Source organism: Scardinius erythrophthalmus, assembly GCF_964197995.2.
Source record: "Scardinius erythrophthalmus genome assembly, chromosome: 16".
In the NCBI taxonomy this organism is placed as follows: domain Eukaryota; kingdom Metazoa; phylum Chordata; class Actinopteri; order Cypriniformes; family Leuciscidae; genus Scardinius; species Scardinius erythrophthalmus.
The window spans coordinates 26,027,370-26,051,388 of NC_138236.1; the positions used below are offsets into that span (position 1 = coordinate 26,027,370).

At 36.7% G+C, this 24,019-nt stretch overlaps 1 protein-coding gene across 3 annotated transcripts in view; it reads left to right on the forward strand.

Annotated features, from left to right (window-relative positions):
• The window catches only part of rorc (RAR-related orphan receptor C), a 37,148-nt gene that overhangs the window by 9,019 nt on the left and 4,110 nt on the right, over positions 1-24,019 (forward strand). Inside the window, exons 2-10 of one of the 3 annotated variants that reach the window (XM_081387774.1) lie at positions 1,418-1,447; positions 17,583-17,668; positions 17,816-17,957; positions 18,064-18,399; positions 19,411-19,530; positions 19,689-19,810; positions 21,144-21,276; positions 21,501-21,608; positions 23,860-23,970. In XM_081387774.1, coding sequence (XP_081243900.1) covers positions 1,418-1,447; positions 17,583-17,668; positions 17,816-17,957; positions 18,064-18,399; positions 19,411-19,530; positions 19,689-19,810; positions 21,144-21,276; positions 21,501-21,608; positions 23,860-23,970 — 1,188 coding nt within the window. Of the gene's footprint in view, positions 1-1,417; positions 1,448-3,358; positions 3,579-17,582; positions 17,669-17,815; positions 17,958-18,063; positions 18,400-19,410; positions 19,531-19,688; positions 19,811-21,143; positions 21,277-21,500; positions 21,609-23,859; positions 23,971-24,019 lie in introns of those variants that run through there. The other 2 variants (XM_081387775.1, XM_081387776.1) reach the window with 2 other exon arrangements.

A 24,019-nucleotide genomic window follows, 5' to 3' on the forward strand; every position in this document is an offset into this window, starting at 1 on the left:
CCTTTAAACGTACACACACTTGAATTCACATACATTCTTGATGAATTAGAGAAAATTAGCAGAATCGAGCACCCTATATTGACCAAAAACTGCACTGGTCATTTTTTTGCTATTAGACAAACCGTGAGACGGAGTTGTGAAATACCTGCTTTGAGAGTCTTTGTTTCCGAGTGCGTCTGCAAGTCGCCACGCACCTATTTGTGTGTGTTCCGCTACATAAGCAAAAGTGACTTTTTCAAAAAGCCACAAAGCCCTTCAAAGAGGGAGAGAGAGAGTGAGAGACACAGTCGGAGTAAGAGACAGACAGAGAAAATAAGAGAGAGAGAGGCCAAGTGTTCTTCCCTGCGATGCTTATCGTACCTGCCCTGTGTCTTCAGACAGACACACTGCTAAAAATACCCATCGGAAACGGCCAACACAGCATCAAATCTGAACTTTCTCAAAGTGTGGTCAAACGTCAGACAACGGAGATTGCTGTTTGTGCTCGTGTGTGTGTGGGCAGGGATGGGGGTTGAGGGGGCTTTTCATGTGAATGATTAACGTGTGCTTGTGCTTTTTATTCCAATAAAAGCATACATTTGCGTTTGTGTATACACACACGTTCTAGCGTTTTAGTTGTTTAGTGTGTGTAGGTGTGGGAATAACACTGCATTTTTCATGAATAGGGTCCTAGGCCTTAACACTCAACAAATGTTTAGTGAAAAGGGGTGCTTAAAATGGTGATTAACTTCTTTAACGTCAAGCTAAAAATTTAGCTAAACACATCTGTTTTATTTTCTATTCATTTTTCAATCGGGTTTTCAATTATTGCAATCCTGGTAACAGTTTAAAACCCTGATTTGTGTTGTTTGTTATTTTCTAGCAATAAAGATTAAATAAACATAAAAACGTAAGACAATTTATGCTAAATAAATTAAATTAAATTAAATTAAAAGAAAAAAAAACAGAATGGGTCTTTTTACAATAAATTAAGCTGTCACTCAGTCTAACTATTTTGTGATTAAATGTAGGTTTGCAGTTATTAATGAATCTTTATTTTGTTTAAATTAAAGACAAATATTTGCTTGATCATTTTTCTTTCAATTACTTGATTAACAGGGTTGAAGGCTGATCTTGACAAATGCAGCAAATTAAAAAATAAGGACACAGCTCAATAGAAAATTAAAAAAAATATTAATTGAATTTACAACAAATCAATTGAACAGGTGATCAAAATGTTTACATTGTGGTATGATTTCCATTTGTCTGAAGGAGCAAAGACATTTGATGTGTTCACAACTATCATGCTTCTTTGTTATGTTGGATTTTATATTTAACATATTTACAACATACATATGTATTGCCTCTGTTTAAAAAAGTAATGCAACTGTTTGTGGAAAGTGACCACTAACTAGCTATTGTTTGTGTCCCTCTTTAGGAAATCCAGTGCACAAGAAATCCCATCTGAGTAAGTACAAGAATCTCAAGCATTCATCAGCTATACACTGTCTGTTCACTCTGCTAGTATGTTGTTTAGTACAACACAATAGTAGTTGCTTCTCATGTGTGTGTGTGTGTGTGTGTGTGTGTGTGTGTGTGTGTGTGTGCGTGCTTTGAGAATCGGCATGTTTCACCCCTATGCATGTTGTTTTTGCATATCAGAGAACCCCTCCATTGTGGTTATAGGGAGGGGGGCATGTATCAGTGTAGCAAAGCGGTGCATAATTACACCTGTTAAACACACACACACACACAATGCACCTGTATCCACATATATTTTTACTTCAGCCACAAAAGCTGTATGTTTAAACATGAGCAAAGCTACCGTAGACACACACGCGCAGGTGTGCGTGGCGCAGCTATGGGCGTGTGCACCATCTGAATCGAGATAAGATCTCCGAGTATTTTGGTGAAAAGATGCTGTTTAAAACTCTTCCCGCCTTTGTGTTTGATTACAAGCATTGTGTAAGTATCTCATCTATTTGTCTTTCGCTCTTTTTTTCCTTCCCTCTGTCCTTGAAAGTTTTGTTTTTACATTCAAATATGACCTTTATGGCAACATCCACTGAACTTCCATAACATTTTATCAAAGTCTTTTTTGATTGTTTATTAGTCAATTTGACCATAAAAATGTTTGAAAACCCTAAAAGGAAAAACTGAGTGTGTCTCATATCTTATTGGTATACTGGGATTAATAGAGCTTGACTGTAGGAGGATTAGAAAACACTCATAGCGTGGTTGGACCATGATTCATAATGACAAGCAATAACAACACTCTGCCGTATGCTGCGGCAACAATATCACATGACAATCTTAACCAGGTTGTTTACACCAATACCATCTACCCCCTATCAAACCAGCCTCACATCCTCTCTAAACAGTTCCTCATCAAATATCATAGCAAAAGAAAAGTTAACACTTTGCAAATCAAATGCTGCAGTGCTCTCTTTCAGAAGATACTATTATGCACCCTTAAGGGGCAAGTAAGGGACCGAAGTGTAAGTTTTGAAAGGGTACTGTCCCAGTGGAAGCTTTTGTACCTTTTTTTCTAAAGAATGAAACACAAACCAAAAAAAAAGGAAATTTATTCTGGACGGTTCGATAATAACAGGGAGTTTGTAGTTGTGTGTCAGTCACTGTAAAAATATATATTTAGAATTTAGTGAATTAAACTTAATTTACTGTATTTTTCCAATTGATATTTCCAGTGTATTTGAGTTGACAAAATAGCCTTTTCTTCCCTATTGTGATGTATATCCTGTCTCGAAACAAAAAAACTGTAGAGCAGGGCTTGATTTTGTCTGTTGGGAATTGATTGGATGGTTGTGGTTTGGTATTGGTTGATCTCATGTGAGTGACAGGTTGCCCCGCCTTCGCGCCAGTAAACACATCATCAGAGGAGAGATGTCATTGCAAGAGGAAGGGGGAGTTATTTTGATTAAAGATTACGAGGGCACATGAATAACAAAAAAAAAAAAAAACTATGTGCACCGATAAATCATTTATAATAAATGCTGCCATATACTATTAAAAAAACACACAAGAATTGTCAATTTTGATTTCATGGTCATTAAAAACAATAGTTATCTCAACTTTTGGGAAATAAGTCAAACTAAAAAAACATTGCAAAAAGAGTTATATATGTTGGGTGTGACGTGGAAGGTGAGGAATTCAGGATTTCAGGAAGAATGATGCTCTGCAGAAAAGCGTAGAGTTGATCTGCTCATCGCCGAAATAGAAAGAGAAAGTAGAGTCCACCTATAGACGGACAGAGAAACAGCACATGAAGTTCTAGTAGACACATCATGTGTGAGCGAGAAAGAGAGAGAGAGAGAGAGAGAGGTGTACCGTTTGAAAGGGACAGGCCCTCTCCCTCTTTGTCACTCTCAGATAGAAACACACACAAATGATCTCCCTCTCCGTCACCTACCGACAGAAAACCACCTAATCTCTCTGTCATCTCCCACACCGCGACAGAATCACCTGTTCAGAAGTTTGATTAACAGTGTGAGACAGAGCTGTCAACCATATTGAGTGATTTAGACGCATCTTCACAAGAAAAAGACAGCAGTTCACACATGCTGTGAAGATGATGCGAGGTAGGCATTTGTGTTTTGTGTCTGGCCTAGTAAGTATGTATTTTTTGCTAATGTTTGTGTGGGTGTGTGACAAATGCTTGTTTACATCACATTGGACTCATCCTCATGTCTTTGTGCGCAATGGTTTTCATTTTTGTTAGTGCAGCTTATATCGCAAAGGACAAGTTTCGAAACACTTTGCGTTCATATTGCTCTTTCGTTTCGCTCATCTTACCCTAGTTTAGGGCTAAGTGATTATATATCCTTTGCTTTCAGCTGAGATTGACCTTTTTAGGAGTTTCGCTCTGTTGTTTGTAGTTGTACGAGACTCGCTCCGCCATATTAGCAGGTAGATGAAAAGTCCAAGACTTTGGTTTGCTCTTGAACCACTTGAGTCGGCGATGGATGATCCGTCTTGAAGGATGGAGTGTAATGATGTGCAGGATTTTGCAGGAATACAGAAAGCAGTGTAGGTCTGATGTGCTTTGATTTTGATTTTGAGATCAGGATTTTGATTTGTAATTCAAAATGTCTTTGGTTTTGAAGTACCTGATAAAAAATTTAAGATATAATAATCAGTGTTTTTTTTTTTTTTAAGTGTGTGTGTGTCTAAAATGTGCTTAAAGTAATCTGATGGCCTTGGTATATAATGCGTGTGCAGGAAAACTCAGAAAATCTGTAAGTTTCATTCACTTTTTACTAATTAATAGAAATTTGCCATGCAGCCTTTTTCGTTCTTAATTTTTTCGCATAGTTGCTTTTTGTTTGCTTCATCTTATGTAATTTATTAATGGCTTGTAGCTTATAGACTGTGTGTGTGTGTGTGTGTGTGTGTGTGTGTGTGTGTGTGTGTGTGTGTGTGTGTGTGTGTGTGTGTGTGTGTGTGTGTGTGTGTGTGTGTGTGTGTGAAGTAGTCCAGCGTGGGTGTGTGACTCTACACTTTCTCACTGAGTTTAGTAATAGGGATTTTCACACATTCAACAAGTATGCCACACCCTTTCCACAATTTACCTTTGAGCCCAAAGCACTAAATTTTAGTCTAAATTCATCTTAATTCTGTTTTGACGCGAAAACTGAATTATCATTTTGGAAATATGTGGGAAGTATCAAGCATATGAAACCGACTAATGTCCGTAACTCTTGCAGTTCGCTGAATTGAGAGAAACTGTCCTGAATTTATCATGAATTTATCAATTCTTTTGTACAATGCTTTTCAACAAAGATAAAAATTCCTTTTAAATTATTTTGGACAAATATGAACTTTATGTTTATGTAGATAGATCCAAGAAATGAATGATAGTAGCAATTACTTATTCTTGATAGGTAGTCAGTTAGTCATGGACCTAGCAGAAGAAGCCACAATATAGATTAATGGCCAGATCAATTGATTATTAGTTTATCTTGTGCTTTGTGGCTGTTATGATTAGAACCACAGCTGTAGATACAGCCTAGCCTACAGATAAAGGGTTTAATGTGCAGATTATCTCCTTAATGAAATAAACACGGCAAGATAAGATCTGGCTTTTTAGAAACAGTCTGAATACAACATCCTCTCTCAGTCGTCTGTGTTACAAGCCCCTCAAAATAAACGAGAAGTAACAGCTAAAAGAATAAAGACGATTGTTAATTCTGCCTCTATTTTTGTTTACTTTATCCTGAAACCCAAAAATGACAAAATGGAGGACCCCAAAAGTATCAGATGACGTTCGTTTGTGAGGCTTGTGGTTGTGGACATCGTTCAGAAATGACTCTCATGCAAGCAGTTTTGTACAGTCCCCTAAAACTGAATTTTCCGTAGCAGCCCACATCACGTATGTAGTTAAATATCAGCTCATCAAAATTGCTACAATTCAAATAGGACATGCTGAATCTTATCAACTCGCATTACTGTATCTGACGCAGGACTGCACCGAAGCTCTCGCTGTTGTCCAGAGCCCTGCTGAAAGCTGTTTGTGTGTGATTGACAATGTTGTTAAGACACAGTAAAAGAATTCAAAATTCCAACCACAACTGAGAGTGGTTTATAACTCGCCTCTTACATTGATTTATTTTCAGATTAATTGATGGACAAATACACTCTCAAGAAAACAAAAAGCTACAAAAGCTGTCATTGGGCCGGTGCCCTTTCAAAAGATACTATATGTCTCTTTAAGGCACTAATATTTACTTTTTAGGGGTAAATTAGATCCAAAGGTGTACCTTTTGAAATGGTACTGCCCCAGTGACAGCTGTTGGTTGCACTTGCATGTACTTACAGTGTAAAAGGCTGTGTTTAGGGGAAGGTTCAGGGTTAGTACCTAATTATTACATGGGGAACAGGACTGAAAAATAAAGTGCTACCCAGCTTTTATTCTGAGAGTGTATAGACAGATTAAAACACTTATCAATTTTAATAGCAGAACAAATACTGTTGTAAAAACATCCCAGGATGCACCTCGTAAAGTTAGAGCAGATAAACAGTGTGCGAAGCTGTAATCTAGGCATGAAACTAAAATAAAACATAGTTTTGTTTTGTTTAATATTTTAGTCACTGCATAATTTCCATATATTATATTAATGACTTTACTATTATTTTAAATTGTGCAAAGTAGTAACTCTAAGGAATAAGTCTGCTTGTCCAAACTGCTAGTGCATGTGTTTTTTTTGTAACAAAAATTTCCTTCCGATTACAACAAAACATCTTAAAGGTCAGTTAAAACTGCATGAGCGACGGCAACAGACACTTCATAGGGTTTTGTCGGATCAGTGTGTGTTGGCGTCTGTCGGAGCTTGTTTTTTGGAGATTGAATCACCGCATGTCGGGTCAGGGAATGTCTGAGAAGTGAAGTACTGTAAACTGGTGATTGTCTGCGTTGGTCGGCATCTGTCGGGGCAGTGTGAATTGGCCTTAAAGGGAAAGTTCACCCAAAAATGAAAATTCGGTCATCATTTACTGACCCTCAAGTTGTTCCAAACCTGTGTGAATTTCTTTCTTCTGCTGAACACAAAAGAAGATACTTTGAAGAGTATTGGTAACCAAACTTTGACTATGACTTCCATAGTGTGGAAAAAAAATATCAATGGGGTCCATCAACTGTTTGGTTACCCATATTCTTTAAAATATCCTTTTTTGTCTTGTGAAGACTGTCCTTAGTAGGGATTTGTATCCATTTATTATACTTTATTTTTTATTTTATTAAAAACTAATGTTAAGTGATTTCAATGCCATTCACATTAGCATTATTTAAGATCGGAATCAGAGGTCATCTGTCCTCAATGCGGAGAGTTTACTGTTGTTCTGCTGCATAAAAAGGCCCAAACGTTCCTGGTTTTTAATCCGTATTAGACAGAGAGAGGCCGCGCTTCAGTCACATTGAGTCAGAGAGGAAGATGTGAGCAGAAAGACCTTCCGGGATAGCTGTTCTGCTCTACATCCGATGAACGGAACCGGAAAGAAAATTTGTGGATTTTATCGAATGCGCTTTATGGTTTTATACACACATTAGGAAAACATGCACTGTGAGGCATTTTGCAACATTGCACTAGATTTTCACTGCATACACGCACACTTTTTGAATATACTGCCAATGAACACTTCACCAGCTGCAAGACTTTTCTGCGCTGTGGTCACCCGTTCAGTCCCTGTGTGTGTGTGTGTATAGTCACACACATATGTGTGTGTGTGCGCACAGGTGTGCGTGCAGAGCTTTTGTTTGAATGCTATTTTCCATCACCTACATTTTGGGTGTTGTTTTCCCCCTTTGTTACCAAGTAAAACGGTGCATCAGTCAAATCAATTAAAAGATTTAAGAGTTGACTTGTTTCTGTTTAGAAATCATACATTAAAAATAAAAATCTGTTCTGATCTGTTTTCATATAGACCAAGCACTTATGAAACTGAATGCTATAAAACGAAAGTTGATATATGAGTACATCCGCACACTGATATACGAAAAATTTACCGTTTTTAATGTGTCTGTGTGTGTGGGGGGAGTTTCACACCTTTTTTCGCTCTTGTTCTTAAATGTCTTTAAATCTTCAAAGACACTGAAATCATGACTTGTACATTCAGGTACCAAAAACTTGAAAATCAAAGAGATATTCTCTCCCCCTGAATTCACAAAGCTTTTCCATTCAGACTGATTTAAAAAATAATCCAGTGCCTTCGGGTCCTCAGATCTAATAGAGAAGACTTATTCATTTATACAATGAAAAGAAAATATAAATATGTGTGAGGATGTGTGTGTGTGAGGATGTGTGTGTGTGTGTGTGTGTGTGTGTGTGTGTGTGTGTGTGTGTGTGTGTGTGTGTGTGTGTGTGTGTGTGTGTGTGTGTGTGTGTGTGTGTGTGTGTGTGTGTGTGTGTGTGTGTGTGTGTGTGCGTGAATGTGTGTGCGTGTGACTAAATCATGATAAGCACAAGTGTCTTATCTAACTCTGCCTATAGCATCTTATCTTTTGGCACTTTCCTGTGACAGAATATGCTTTTGTTGCTGTGCTGCTTTGTGAATTTGTTTTATACAGCTAATCCTTTCATTACTAATTCATGTTTTATTTTAGAAACATAATTTAGTTTATATTACCTTAATTGTGGATATCTTTTATATAAATAATACATATATAATTCATATATACATATAGTGTAAAACTACTAATCCAAATAAAAATAAAAAAACGTCAGTGATTATATTGAAACAATTTTTTTGTTTGTTACATCACTCTGTTTGCAAGCACTAACATTAGATATTATTCAATTAGCTATTCAAAACTCCTCAGTTTGTCTCATGCGTGTCTGTATATTGTGTTTCTTTGAAAGCTATAGGCTCTTGATGTTTCCAGGTTCTCTCTTTTTCTCTTTCATTCTCTTTCTTTCTCTTGGTGACTTTTTTTTTTTTTTTTTGTCCTGTCACAGCACTCTTGTGTTCAACTCGAGGATTTCCGTTAGTGGAACCTTGAGGTTTTTCACTAGTTTACAGTGCAGAATGCTGTGATGGAGGTTTCAAGAGAGGCACAGACAGAACCGCTACATAAACTAGGGGGACTTAAATTGACCGAATATCATTTAAGATGGGTTTTTAGGGATACGTTTCTTCTCCTCATTAATTATTTCGTTAAACTTTTGTTTGCGTACAGCTATTGCATTTATTAAAACAGTAAAATAACATGTGCCATCATAATTTTTTGGCTATAAAATGGCGCATCCAGTTTCCTTCATACACAGAGCCGGTCATCGACAGGTGAGAAAACGGCGTCTTTGGGGCGTTATAGTGTTTTCCTGACAACTACAGACAGTTCGGAAGAATAAGTCCATATACACTTAATTTCAAAGCCGGCGCAAATATAAACGTTACAGCGCAAAATGGTGCACACTAATAAAAATAGTTTTATTAGATATGGCCCGTTGAGGCATCTGTGCTTAGTAGGGTTTGTGTTTACAGCAATAGTGTGCACCCTTACTTTACAGAGAAAAGAAAGACAGGGGAAAATCTCCATAAGTGCCTTTTGTGCATTTGCAAGTGTGTTATTCTAGTTACTTTGCACTAGAAAATGCTTATTTATTATTTATTTAAGTGTTTTTATTTAGGATATTGAATTTTTTGACACTTCATTTCCATGACCTAAAGAATTAAAATGTTGTCATTTGAAAGTGTGTAGTGTTTCTTTCTATATTTGCACGTCCTTTTTTCGCTTGATCTTGAGATTATTCTGTGAAAAAAAAAGTTAAATAGATCTTTCTCTCGTCTTTCTCTAATTTATCCTTCTCACCGTCATAATTTTCTAGTTTTTTTTTAGTTGAGTATCTCAAAGAGATATTTTTTTTATTTATTTTTTTACTCACTACAACATTTTTCAAAGTAAAAAAAAAAAAAAAAAAAAATCATATAACTGCAGTAGACCTGCACCATTTCCAGTGGCATTTCAGACCTAAATACTGAAGTTGCGGTATAGTTTTATGTAATGTCCCTCTATCAGTGGTACATCAAAGATAATCATTTACGACATATCACAGCTTACATCTTGCTTACAGTCATTTATATATATATATATATAGGTGAGATAGTATCTTCATTTCTGGAAAGATGTATGATCTGAGAGATGCAATCACAAGTGCAAGTCTCTCACAGCATTGTATAATAGGTACATTTCAACAGGTAAATCTACTTTGTTCAGTTTTAGTTCTGCTGTTAAATTAGTTGAATATGGATAAGGCAACGCTTTATGCTGATCTTCAGCTGTGGTAAGTACCAGTGGGGTTTTTATGACTGCTCATAGTTTGTTATGTGTTCTAATTCTTATTTTAATTATGATTTCTATCTAAAATGTGTAAGTGTTTTTAGAGTCTTAATAATGTTCATCTCTTTAGATTGGGAGTTTGATTTTATCTAATCATTAATTTCTTTTTCTTTTTATTCTTTGGTATATTTTTCATCAGTTTCTCTGAGCAGAGATGAGAAACGTGAAGGCTTTTTTTTTGTTTGTATCAGCATGTGGTTTAGGTGAACAGATAGCGCAGAAGAGAAAAGGAGAAATTTTCTCTTTATCAGCATGTGGTTTGTTTCAGAGAGATATAATGAGAATGAGAAGCTTTTTGTCGATATGGAGATATTTCTCTTTATTTGGAGATTGTGTGTGCAAGTGAACATGTAGGTAGAGTATTTTAAACACAAAAGGATAGAAAACATGCAAGGAACCCAGAAAGAGGTTTATTTGTTTAGATTACAGGCCTTGAGTTTGAGAATGCAATGTGCAATTCAAAATACAGTTAAAACACCTGTGAAAGAACTTCATATTAACAGTACATTGTTCCCTTTTTTATGGACTTTTCTTAGACTGCAGATGAAAGAAAGAAAGAAAGAAAGAAAGAAAGAGAGAGAGAAAGAAAGCAGGGCAGGAGATATAAGTCTATTGTTATTGGCTTTATTTCAATACGTAGTAACAGGAAATTCACTTAGTCCATTAATACCAAATTAACACGGCCCGCCAGCATCTAATCTTTTTCCAACAATGGCCATTCAAAAGTAGCTTTATATTCTAACTTTTTTTGCAAGAAACATACAAGTAAGTAACATTGTAAGTACAGAATTATAGTTAACCAAAACTAAAAACATAAAAAACATTTGTCACTTGAAATAAAACAAGTTTTAAATGAAATAAAATAAAATGTAAAAAACAAACCCCTCTTTATATTTATTTATATTCCAACTTGCCAATGCAACGATTCTCATTTTTATTTAAAGTTGATGTACTAAAATAACTAAATCTAAATAAAAAATTATAAAAACTATATAGACATAAAAAAACTAATAAACATTACAAAAACACAAAGAAATTAAAATGATAACAGAAAATAAAAATAAAAACCATTTCAAGATATTAATACAAATATTTAAATGATACTAAAATAGCACTGATTGTAAGTCTTTATATTTTATAAAGTATCTGTTTTTAGGGCTTATAAAAGCCTAAGTGGACTATTGGAACATTGTAAATCAAATATTGCCTGTTGCCTTTCACGTCACAGCTCAGGTTAATCAATAGTGAAAAGGACTGTGCATGCGTGTTTCCGTGGTGCCATCAGTCAGTCAGCATTGCGATTATGTCATTAAACTCATTTAAGTTAAAGTGAGTGGTTCAAAAACCTGGCTTAAAATTGCATCCAATGCACAGGACGTCAACCCACATTCACTCCTCCCTCATAGACTCACAGTCAGACACGAGACCCACACTCTTGCAAAAACAGTTGCAAGGAGTTTCCTTCTGTGCCCCAAATCATGACTTACCTTGACACAGTGACATAAACACACACTGACACAGAAATATGCACACGCTAATTACTTATGCACACACATTCTTGATTATCCATACATCATTTGAAAATCATGTTAAAATGTAACTATCAAATATGATACATCAGGCTTTTGAGGAAGGTTTATTTGCATCTCTCAATCATCATTGTATTGCATATTGCATTATATGTTTTGCTCCCACAAATAAAAAAAACACAGTTTTGATCATAAATCTAAGCATTTAAATATCTTAAGACATATTATTACAAAATAGACTTACAACTGATAATTATATGTGTTTTATGTAAGTACTCTGCTATACTGTTATCAAAATCTCAATGATTTACATTACAACCTATCAGAAATTCATCTTACATTTTGGCCATATAAAGCAGCAAATTGCATATTCTTGCTCAGCTTGGGCCTCTGAATAAAGTTTTGCATTTTTTTTCCTCTGAGTATAAGTGCCATAATCTCACTTTATCATACTATATGAGTCTTAAAAGCCTGATGTATCAAATATGATACCCCAAAAAAATTCAATAAATTTTTAAACAGGATTAATTAAATCTAGTTGCATGATATTGCACCACTAAGACAATAAATATGAGATGTTTTGAAGAAGTTTTTTAAGAGTACTGTTTTAGATTAATATTTCCACCGAAGTTTCTTTGGGAGGATTGGGAGAAGAGAGGATGAGAACGAAAAAGGCAGGGGGGAAGGGGGGAGACATTCCTGGCAGTAAAAACACAGATGAAAGAGCGTATTACTGGCAGTCGCATCCTTTGTGAGCGAGATAGAGAGGGAAATAAAAAGCAAGATAATGCATGCAAGAGGGGAAAGTCAGAGTGAAAGAGAAGCCAGTAAACCACTTAAAAAGACTCTGAGGTTGACACCTTCATGTCCACCTCTTCACACTCAATATACCCCCAGTCTCAGTCAGTCTCGGTGAATCTCCCTGTTTTTTCATGAGGTGTTATTTGATTTTTTTGTTTTTGTGAAAAAATGCCCTTCTTTGATTCACCCACTGCAAGAGCTTTGATGGACCAGGTGGGAAAACTCGTTAAATGAAGCTTACATTTCTGACATGAAAAGGTCAGACTAACATGACACATTCAGATTCCACTTTACCTTGTATCACCTTTTTTATGAATGTAAATATGATCATTCTAGCATTATAAGATGGCCTAGAAGAGAACCCAATATTGTTGTAGACTGTTCACACTATACTTATCTAATTAACGGCTTCTTTAGCACCATGTTAAGGCCACTTTTAACTGGGTTTAGCAACATTTCACATGGGAGGGCTTTGAAGGGCATTAAAGTAAAGTATGAACGATGTGAAACCCTGAAAGAGATAACCAGGGTGGAAAGCGAAAAATAAAAAAAATAAAAAATTGCCCACCAGCCAATTTGACCATTTTACTCTTCAATTAGTCAAATGTTAGCCTGACGTCGTCAAACTCAGTTTCTAGTCAGAATGTGAGTCTGATACTGCTCCATTGAGCTGTGATTAAGGGGCGTGTTTCAAACGAACCAGGAAAGAAAATGCACGCTCTTTTGTGACGTGGATGATTACGTTACTGTTGATCATCTGTCCATCATCGTATATAAAGCCCGCCCTGACAATTTGATTGGTCCGAACAGCTCTGGTTCAAGCATAGTTGCTCCACAACGGATCAAGTCCAGACCGAACTTCCCGACCTCAAATGTTGTGGGCGGGGCTAAGTTCGGCCGGCATCCAGGCTAGTCAAATGAATGAAAAGAAAAAAATATATTAAAAACATTTATTCATTTGTTTGATTATTCATTCACAAAGCCCTCTTTAAATACACTGTGTACAGCATTATTTTATTTAATAATTACATTTTAGAATTCCAGAAATTTGGGGTGAACTAAAATTGCAAATATCCAGATGTTTTGTTATTTTGCTAATGTTAAAGCTTGTTTTGTTGTGTTTTAACCCTTAAATGCATACCTCGGGTCTTTAGTGACCCGGGATGTCATTCACTACCCTCCTCCTCATTCATTTTTTAAAGTTAGACATCAACCTTCTTAGTATTCCTCAATCAATTTATTATAAACAATATAACAAGAAAAAAAGTATAAAATTATAAAAGAATTCCACATTCTATTTTTGAAAAAATTGTATTGGGTTGCTAACGACCCGAGGTGTGTAACAGTGTAAGTATATTTTTTTCTGCAGAACAATAATTAATTATCTGATGACTGAATGACTTTATTCCTTATTTTATATTATTGCGACTAGGGGTGTAACAATATATCATGTTACAATATATCGCAATACAAAAATGCATCAATATGTATCATGGATAGTGACAATATGTACCTTGGATAGTTCCCCCAAATTAAAAATTACTGTGTGAGAAAAAAATCTACTTTTCACAGTTTTAGTGTACTACATGAAACTACTATATATAATATTGCGTATAATGTATAATAATGCAATGAGGGAATATTTGTGGGTCCTGATAATGCCAAATGTCTACCAGTTACCAGTGAAAACTGGCTTACATTATTTTAAATATATCTAGTGAGTGACCGAGTGAAAGCATATTCGTCTAAATTACAAAATTCTGTATTTTCAGCTTCAGAATCATGAATATTTTTATTGTCCTGTACATTGGGTTACCAGCACTAAGTCCAAGCCTATTCATTTACACCCACAATGTAACACCAAATTTAGCATTTTAATCAACAGTACAATTTTTGTTAACCTTTTACCATATGTCTTGGGATAATTTTAAGCCATCTTGAGGCCCCTTTGGAATATTGCTGAGGTCCCCTAGCGGGGCCCCTTGGTTGAGAACCACTGATTTGCATGGTTCCTGGCACTGAAAGTGAAATTTGGTCTCCTTTAGGTCAACTTCCATTATGGTTTCAGTGAACTTTCCATTCACACTTTTGTTTTTTGGGGTGATGTTTTTTTTTCGTAGCTGCACCAAATGTTGATGTCTACTGATAATTCACTTGACACCTATAACCACGACTTTGTTGTGCTACATTGACAACTATTTAAAATTGCGCAATATCAAAGTGAATCTAGAGGAATTTCTGTTTATAATTACATTATAAGCAATGCACAAAATGCACAGTGAACCAGACTCAATTCACATAAGAGAGAATTGTTGCTGTTTTAAGACACCACTGACACAATGAATGTGCATCTGGACGACAGAGCACAATCTGACCTGCACTGGCATGTTCCTTTCATCAAGATGTTAATGTATTGAAGTGTGTTTTTGCTTCTATATCTTGTCTACAAATGTAATTCGAGATACAGGTTGCTCACCATAGTGGTTGGTATTTGAGCAAAATGAAATGACCCACTACTGCACAAAATTTACTCGCAGCTTTACATTAAGCTAGGATTAAAAATGACCCTTGGTTAACAATTTCAAGTATAAGCCCATTAGTTAAAACCTTTTTACAACTTTTTATTATTTGTTTTTTAATGTTTTAATATGCCTCCGTGGAGTATCCGCTATGAACTTTAACCTTGTATCATTCTCCCACTCACTTCCTCCTGTACACTTTCTCCCACCTGTATGCGTGCATTGTGTGTGTGTCTGTGTGTGTGTGTGTGTGTGTGTGTGTGTGTGTGTGTGCATGCTTTTGATGGAGAGGACTCATGTTCCTTGGTACTGGACGATGTGACCACATTACTTAGCCACACACACATTTCTGGATTCCAAGAAATAAGTGGTTAGATTTACTGTCATTTTGACTGAAACACACAAACACACACACACACACACACACACACACACACACACACACACACACACACACACACACACACACACACACACACACACACACACACACACACACACACACACACACACACACACACACACACACACACACTCACGTACAGAATACTTTTTTACTTACAGCTTAAGAACCTGCAAACATGCCACATATGTCTTCTGAGACAAAACTCCAGAGCAGAACAGTAAAGATGGCATGAAATAAAAATAAGAACATCTGAAAGAAATCTATTTTCTACATGAATATTATTGATCTTATTGTGAACGATTCATCAATGCATATGTTGTTCATCAAAATGGATACCTGAAGATCCATAATTGGATCTTCAGGTGAAATGACAGATGTGTCTCTGGTGACATATGCTGGACTTCTTCAGTCAGTCTGCATAAACCCGTCTCTGTCTTAGAATTGACTGCAAGCTCACAATTAAAACCAAACTCCCGTCCTAAATTTATTTTATTTTTTTCGATAATCTGTTTCAATCTTGAAAATTCTGCAATCTTGAATTTATGTCACAACAGGGAAGAAAAGATCTGTCACTACTTCCGCTGCATTGCAACTTAAAGCACTAATGGATTTTAAGATGCATGCCTTTGCATTTTGTGTTTCTGATATTATTGTTAAATACACAATAATCTCACTTTCCTTTTGCAAATGTAGGTGTGTATCTGTGTCTGCGTGTCAGGTTTTTCCTACATTTTCGGGACAAATGTCCCCAGTAGGATAGTAAAATCTAAAATCACCTACAGTACATAACAGGGACCAGCCAACATTCATTGTGAGGAAAACAATGTAACAAACATACTAAATAGTGTTTTTTATTACATTTTGGGGAAAGAAAATATCATTAGCTTAGTATGCTAACTAAAGACACCAATATACACCATTTCGCAACATTAAACAAATGTGTAGGCTGCATGTGTGTGTACCACTCTTAAAAATAAAGGTTCATTATTGGCATCAAGAATAACTTTTAACCTTCATGGAACCTTTTCATTCCACAAAAAGAAGAAAATGGTTCCATTCTTTAAAAAAAGAAAATGGTTATTTTTAGAACTGTTCACTGAAAGGTTCTTTTGGGAAACCAGGATGGTTCTTCTATGGCATCACTGCAAAATCACTCTTTTTGGATTCTTTATTTTTAAGAGAGTACATTGTACCACAGTAGAATTCATTCATACTTCTCCCTTTCCTCTCCTTCATTGATGTACAAATGTACATTCATCTCTCTCTCTCTCTCTCTCTCTCTCTCTCTCTCTGTTCATTAGATTAGGATTTCTTAATGTGGCTTTCAGGGATAATCTTTAGTCTGTTACAAAACCAGTGTGTGTTTGTGTTTCAGGATGTTTGTGTATTTATACCCCTGTGTATTTATACCCTTGTATACTGTGAATGTGTACATTTAACTGCAAATACACTTAAGGGCATCTACTACAAAAGAACCAATCATCCACTGTTTCATTAGTTCATTTTAATCAGTCTATCCATTCATCACAGAATACCGATTCAGAAATTGTAGCACTTATTTTCTGGCCATTTTTAAATCTGAAAGCATCAATGCACATCTTCAACCACTCAAAAGAGTGTGTGTGTGGTCCTGGTAAACCTTATGTTATGGGGGCAAAATGTTGAAATCCCAGTCCTTATGGGGACATTTTTTGGTTCCCATGAGGAAAACTGCTTATAAATCATAACTCAGTGATATTTTTTGAAAATGTAAGAATGCAGAAAGTTTTCTGTGATGGATAGGGGATAGAATATACAGTTTGTACAGTATAAAAAACATTATGTATATGGTAAGTCCCCATAAATCATGTAAACCTAACGTGTGTGTGTGTCTTTTGTTCACCAAGGCAGCATTTATTGGATCAAAAACACAGTAAAACATTAATATATTAATAATATTGTCAAATAATATACAAATTTAATATATAAACTGTTTGATATACTGTAACATGTAATTTATTCCTGTGATGGCAAAGCTGAATTTTTTGTATCATTACTCCAGTCTTCAATGTCACATGATCCTTCAGAAATCATTCTAATATGCTGATTTGCTGCTCAAGAAACACTTTTTATTGTGTTGATGTTAATACTGAATTTTAAATGTCTACATTTTTTAAAACCATGATACAATTTTTTTTAGGATTCTTTAATGAATATAAAGAACAGCATGTATTTGAAATATAAATATTTTGCAACATCATAAATGTCTTTACTGTCACTGTTGATCAATGCAATGCAATGATTTAATGCATCCTTGCTGAAAAAAAAAAACTTACCCCAAACTGGAACTTTTGAACTGATTTTAGTGGGCTTTATAGCCCTCTGCTGGCTAGGATTGTAATCTGATGAATAGCATCAGGAATGATTTAAATCAACTGTGACAGTTCTACACATTTGTGTTAAAGCACATGATCACGGCTTTAATCTCAGTTTTGATGTTGTGTTGCTTGTGTCTTTAGCTCAGATTGAGGTGATCCCATGTAAGATCTGTGGAGACAAGTCTTCAGGGGTTCATTATGGAGTCATCACTTGTGAGGGCTGCAAGGTAAGAAAAAGAAAATTACTTTACTAATGTCAAATATTTCTTTAGCACATTCTGCCTAATTGTTCCACACCTCGCCCACCTCTCTCTCTCTCTCTCTCTCTCTCTCTCTCTCTCTCTCTCTCTCTCTCTCTCTCTCTTCCTCTACAGGGCTTCTTCCGCAGAAGTCAGTCCTCCAGCGTGCAGTACTCGTGCTCCAGGCAGAGCAACTGCCCCATCGACCGCGCCAGCCGTAACCGCTGCCAGAGCTGCCGCCTCAAAAAATGTGTCGCTCAGGGGATGAGTCGCGATGGTCAGAAAGGATGATTTATTGGAATGATATAGAAATACAATTTTGATACTCATTTTATGCATGAATGCAATAATTAATTGTAGTGATGTTTTCTCGTCTCCCTCAGCGGTGAAGTTTGGCCGCATGTCCAAGCGTCAGAGAGACTCGCTGTTTGCAGAAGTCGAGAGACATCGACAACAGCAGCGTCTTCAGGCCAACTCAGTCCAAGAGCCTCAGTCTCTCCCAGCCTACCGATCCGGCAAAGAGCCCAGAGAACAGACATCACATCTCATCCCGCCTCTACCTCAAGCCTACCCTTATTCTGTAGAGCCTGAACTGCCAGGCTGCCCACCGGAGGTACATCCATACCTGGAGTGTCGCATAGGCGAGGCCCAGGCTCAGAGTTTGGCCTACAGGGTTTCCCACAGGAGAGGTGAGAGCAACAGCTTGTCAGCAGGTAGAGGTGAGAAATTCTCCCAAATAATTGTATTTAACACTGATGGAATTACTCTTTCGGTCACTCTTTATATTAGGTGGTCTTAACTAATATGTACTTAACCATTTGATACAATATACTTAAATATGAACGATATGACGTTGTTGCATCGTAATTGCATTTAAAGTACTTGCATTTAATTAACATTTGTTAATTTTACCCTAACTGTAACCCAAACCCTTTCTCCAAAATCTAACTCTAAAGGCCAATTCACACTAAACCGACAGACGCCGACCAACGTCGACAATCACCAGATTACAGTATGTCACTTCACAGACATTCCCAACAGCAACAGACACCAACAGGGGTAACACAGTGATCTGACAAAACCAGACGAAGTGTCTGTTCCCATTGGTCGGAGTTTGTTGGTGCAGTGTGAATTGGCCTAATCCCCTACTCCTAACCCTAAAGCCTGCAACGGTCCGCTCACTGTCATCAGGAGGGTCCGCAGAAGTTATCGTCATCAGGAGGGTCCACAGACATCCACGCACACTGTCTGCGTACAGCCCAATTTTTGTGACCGCACGGATGGTGTGTACATCAGTGCATGTGCGAGTGACTTGAGCACTTGAAAACAAAGTCCACTAGATAGTGCCACGTGCCAAACGCATCTTTCCACACTCAAGGCCAAAGGAGTGTATTGTGAAAGGCAACGGAACGGAACGTGGAAAGTAGACCCGGGCCTTAACCCTACCCTTTGGGGCCGTTCACACACTTTTCCATAGTTTTTTGATGTAAACAAAAACTAGACGGACATGTTTGACAGTTGCACTCGCACCCTTATTTCTAAACGCAACCATACCTCAAACTCACTAGCAATAATTGTGTGAATTTCCCAAAGTAAAATTTAGATACACAGTACATAGTCTTTTAGGTACATAGTAGTTAAGACTACCATAAGTTCAATTGTGACCTAATTTTCATCTAGAAATCTCATGAGATATTGTTGATTAGCATTTTCTCTTTTCTATCTTTCAGGATATGACTCTACAAGGTCTACACCAGAGACTATTCTGAACATGAGCGGCAGCGAAATGGGGTTTCGTCCTTTTGACCCTGAGAGCTCGTTCTTTTCCTATCCGACCTCACTGCACATAGGTGAGAACCGCAAGCAGTTTAGCACATTTTTAAAATGTCATGTGTGCTATGTGGTGGAATGAAGTGGTTTAATAGGGTTAGGAACTTTGTTGAACTATGTTGTGTCGGAATGACGTGCATTCAGATTAACGTGTCTCTTTTTGTGTGATTTTTGACAGAGGAGCTCTCTGCAAGTATCGTACGTTCTCACAGAGAGACGACTCAGTATCGACCGGAGGAACTGCAGGCTCTCAGATGGAAGGTTTTCAGCAGGGAGGAGATCCATGCTTACCAGAGCAAAGTACATGTCCTTTACTCTAATAAATAACTAGCAAAACTGTAAATCCCAAAGTATACATCTGTTTTTTTACATGTACGCTAAATGCCAATTCGCACCAACAGACACTTCATCGGGTTTTGTCGGATCAGTGTGTTACCCCGGTCGGTGTCTGTTGCCGCTGGTCAGTGCTTGTTTTTGCCCATTGAACACGTTAAATCTGTGTTTTTTGGCTTGGGGAATGTATGAGAAGTGAAGTACTGTAATCTAGTGATTGTCCACATTGGTTGGTGTCTGTCAGCGCAGTGTGAATTGGACTCAAGCGTCCAGTATCTGTGCTATTTCTCTCCAGAAGTCATGACCAATAAAATATCTTTGTACTCATTTAAAATTGAGTTGTATCTCTTAACCCCAGCTAAACGTGGCTGTCCATCGTTGTTGCCGTCTCATCAGTTTCTTTTTAAGCTGTGGAACAATGGGCTGCGTACATGTGACAACTAACAAACACATAAAACCGAATTATACTTTGGGCTTTACTGTGATGACCATGTGAAACACTGTAGCAGTAGTCACACATTCCTCTTTCTGATCTAATAGAAGAAAAAATTACCACTCGTGAAAAATTATCAATCTCGCAATTACAAGAAATAAAATGGCAGTTGTAAAATATAAAGTCACAATTACAAGAAAAAAAGTTGCAATGAAGATGAAGAAATACTTTCACAATTGTGAAAAATAATTGCACATCTTTTTTACCATTAAGGCCCCGATTTACTTCAAGCTAAATCGAAGAATGAATTGGTGTGATGCCATTTCAAACAAAATCTGGTCAAACTAAGTGTTTTGAGTTTGTTTCGAAACCTGCAAACTTTTTATTAAACTTCAAGCCGACTGTTAAACACTTATGAACTGCCATTGGTCTATGACGATCCAGATCAGACAAGAGTAAAAACACGAATACACTGGAGTGCCGAATTGCAAACATATCCACATCTCTATGATCGCTCATACACAGCCTTTACAGATTTGGAGATGGCCTGGAATTCCTGGAAATTTCTGCCATTTTGTTGTGTGTTTTTTGTTTTATTAAGAAAATAGCATGCATCACATATTTAAATACTAATACCAACAGCATTGGCATCGGGATGTTTGCAAACAGTGTAACATTTTAAATCTTCTTTTCACCCCTGGGTAAAGAATGAAGAACTTTGCAGCGAGAATATCAGGCCTTAAGACTTCATTCAAAAACATCAGCCAAACTTTTGACTTGTAGTGTGTGCAACACAGTTCCCTCCCTTCTCACTTTCTCTCTCTCTCTCTCTCTCTCTCTCTCTCTCTCTCTGTCCTGTGTCTGAAGTCGGTGGATGAGATGTGGCAGCACTGTGCGGTGAGGTTGACCGATGCCGTTCAGTATGTGGTGGAATTTGCTAAACGTATCCCAGGATTCCGTCAGCTTTGTCAGAATGATCAAATTGCTCTCCTCAAGAGTGGTGAGATATATCTTTCTGTAAAACATAATAGTTGATTGATTAAGACTGGTAAGGTTTACAGCAGTTGAATTCTAATCTCTCTCTTTGTCCTGTTTTCATCTCTCAAAACCTGTCATTTCTGGCTTTGTCTCTTTCTCTTTCTCATTCCTCGTTCTATAATTCTGTGCATTTTGCTCTCTCCTCTCTACTTTCTTCTGTGCGTGCCTTTCTCTCTTTCTTATTAGGGTCAATGGAAGTGGTTCTGGTTCGAATGAGTCGGATGTTTAACACAGAAAACAACACAGTATTTTTTGACGGCAAATTTGCAGGAACAGAACTTTTCAAATCTCTCGGTGAGTTAAAGGAATATTTTGGTCTACAGCGATCACCCTTAGACTTCCAGTGTAAGAGCATGATTTGTCAGCATGTTTTTACCAACCTGTATTTAATCATATTTGTCTAATCCCTAAAAAATTAGTAAATTTAAGGATACATTAAAAAAAAACTTATTAGGAAATAATGTACTTTACAAGAATATCCTTAAATCTGAATTGAATGTAATGTTTTTGGACATTTGATTGCATGTTAATTGCAATTAAATGGAAAATGTATATATATATATATATATATATATATATATATATATATATATATGTATTTTGACCCAACTAAGTAGGACTTAAGTTAATCTTTATGGCATTTCATAATTTTATTGTCTTTGAAATATGATTAAATATATGGTACCACCAAATGTACTGACAAGAATTTATGGTAAACTAAAATATTCTTCTGCAACCTTACAGAGGATAAAGCAGTTTGGAGAACAGATGGATAAAATATACTTTAATGTATTTAAATATATTTGAAATGACACATTTTTAATGATGGAGTGGCAATCTAGTACATTTAAAATCTATTAACTTTAAATGTAATTGTCATGGTGCAGGCAAGGAAGTAAGAGTAAAGGATCACAATTACAGCAGAACTAGCGTTCCAACGATCATAGAGAACTAAACTGAGGGCTTAGGGTACATTTACACAACAATTATGTACTAAAACGGAGAAGTTTATCCTTTGCGTTTTTCGCGTGCAGATGACAACGTTGTCAAAACGATCCCCGTTCACATGGATCCGCGAAAACGACCAAAGATATTATATTATGCTGCCAGACCAGTAGTTGGCAATGTCACTTTGTTAAGAAAAACCACGTGCCAATGGACTGAACACGTAATAAGCATGCGCATAATATCACTGTTTACACAAATTTGCATTTTTGTAGTTTACACAAGCACAAAATATTAAAGACACGTTCCCACATACGTACAGGCCTGCAAACATCCCCAAACTAAACTAATACATGAAGCTTTACTGATACATGAACAGAAATTACTGATAACAAACAAATAACAAAGGAGCAACCCAAAATAACAGAAGTTTTCAGGCCCCCAAAACGCTGTTGTCGTGTAAAAGAGCAACCAAAACGCTTTTTACCTTGAAAAGAGTGTCGTGTAAACTGCACCTTAAATACACAGAGGAAAACAAACTGAACAAGAAACAGGTGCACGAGGAAATCAGTAACCATAGCAACAAACAAGGGCACAATCAAACCATGAGCTGTGTTTGAAATCACCCACTATACACTCATTCACTATTCCCGACTTTCCTCCAATAATATAGTTCCCTTGAAGGAGTGTATGGAAACGAGTGAGTGGATTCGGACACTGAGTGCGTCGGAAGGGCTGCCGCTATTGCATAGTTTGTGCTTGCTGTTTAATAATCATTTGAAACTTAGCAAACTGGCAGCTCCTGTAGTAATGAATAGTTTTATCTTGAACTCTGTCATGGAAACTATGTATTTAAACAGTAATTAAACAATTTAATAATCGATTAAAAAGGAATTTATATACCTGTGTATTATATTACCCACATTGGACCAGCAGTTTGGAAAATCGATTGATGATTCAGCTGCTGGCGCCATCTTCTGGCAAGACGTGGGAATTCATTCAGTGCGTGACTCTCACAGTGCATTGTGGGTATTCTCTAGCTGTTGAAAGTTCATCAGTTGTACACTCGTTATCGTGGTGCATTATGGGATTGAATGAGAACACTCAATAACGTCCACTATGGTTTCGGACACACAGTCTGCTCAAATAGTGGCCTATTTAGGGGTACAGAGGGTGATTTCGGACACAGCCTTGGGAACAAAGGAAGCAGGAACAAAACAGGGAAACAATGAAATGCAAACTAAAGGTCTGTAAAACAGAACATGATCTTCACAGTAATATCAAATAAAGGTGAAATTGTAATTTATGTCATTTGTAATTTAGGTTCTTTAGTATGTAAATCACTTGAAATAAGCACGACAAAAAATAATTAAAAGTAAAGTGTGCTCTGTTTAAGTACATTTATTTGACCTTTTATTTCATTCATATCATATTAGATGTAAGTATGGCTTTTTAAAAATATACTTTTAAGATTTTATACACTACAAGTGCACATTCAATACAATTGAGTGCATTTCTCTTACAAAAAGGATATTATTCAGTTTCTTAATCTATTATCAATCATTGTACAACTTTGCTTTTGCATCCGTTTGTTCTTCAGCGTGTGGCGATCTAATAGCTGCTGTATTTGACTTTGCTCACAATCTGTGTGCGCTGAGACTGACTGAACAGCAGATGGCGGTGTTCACTGCCCTGGTCCTCATCAATGCAGGTGAGCGCAGTAAAACTGCAGAAATTCTGACTTTAAAGTAGGATTGGCT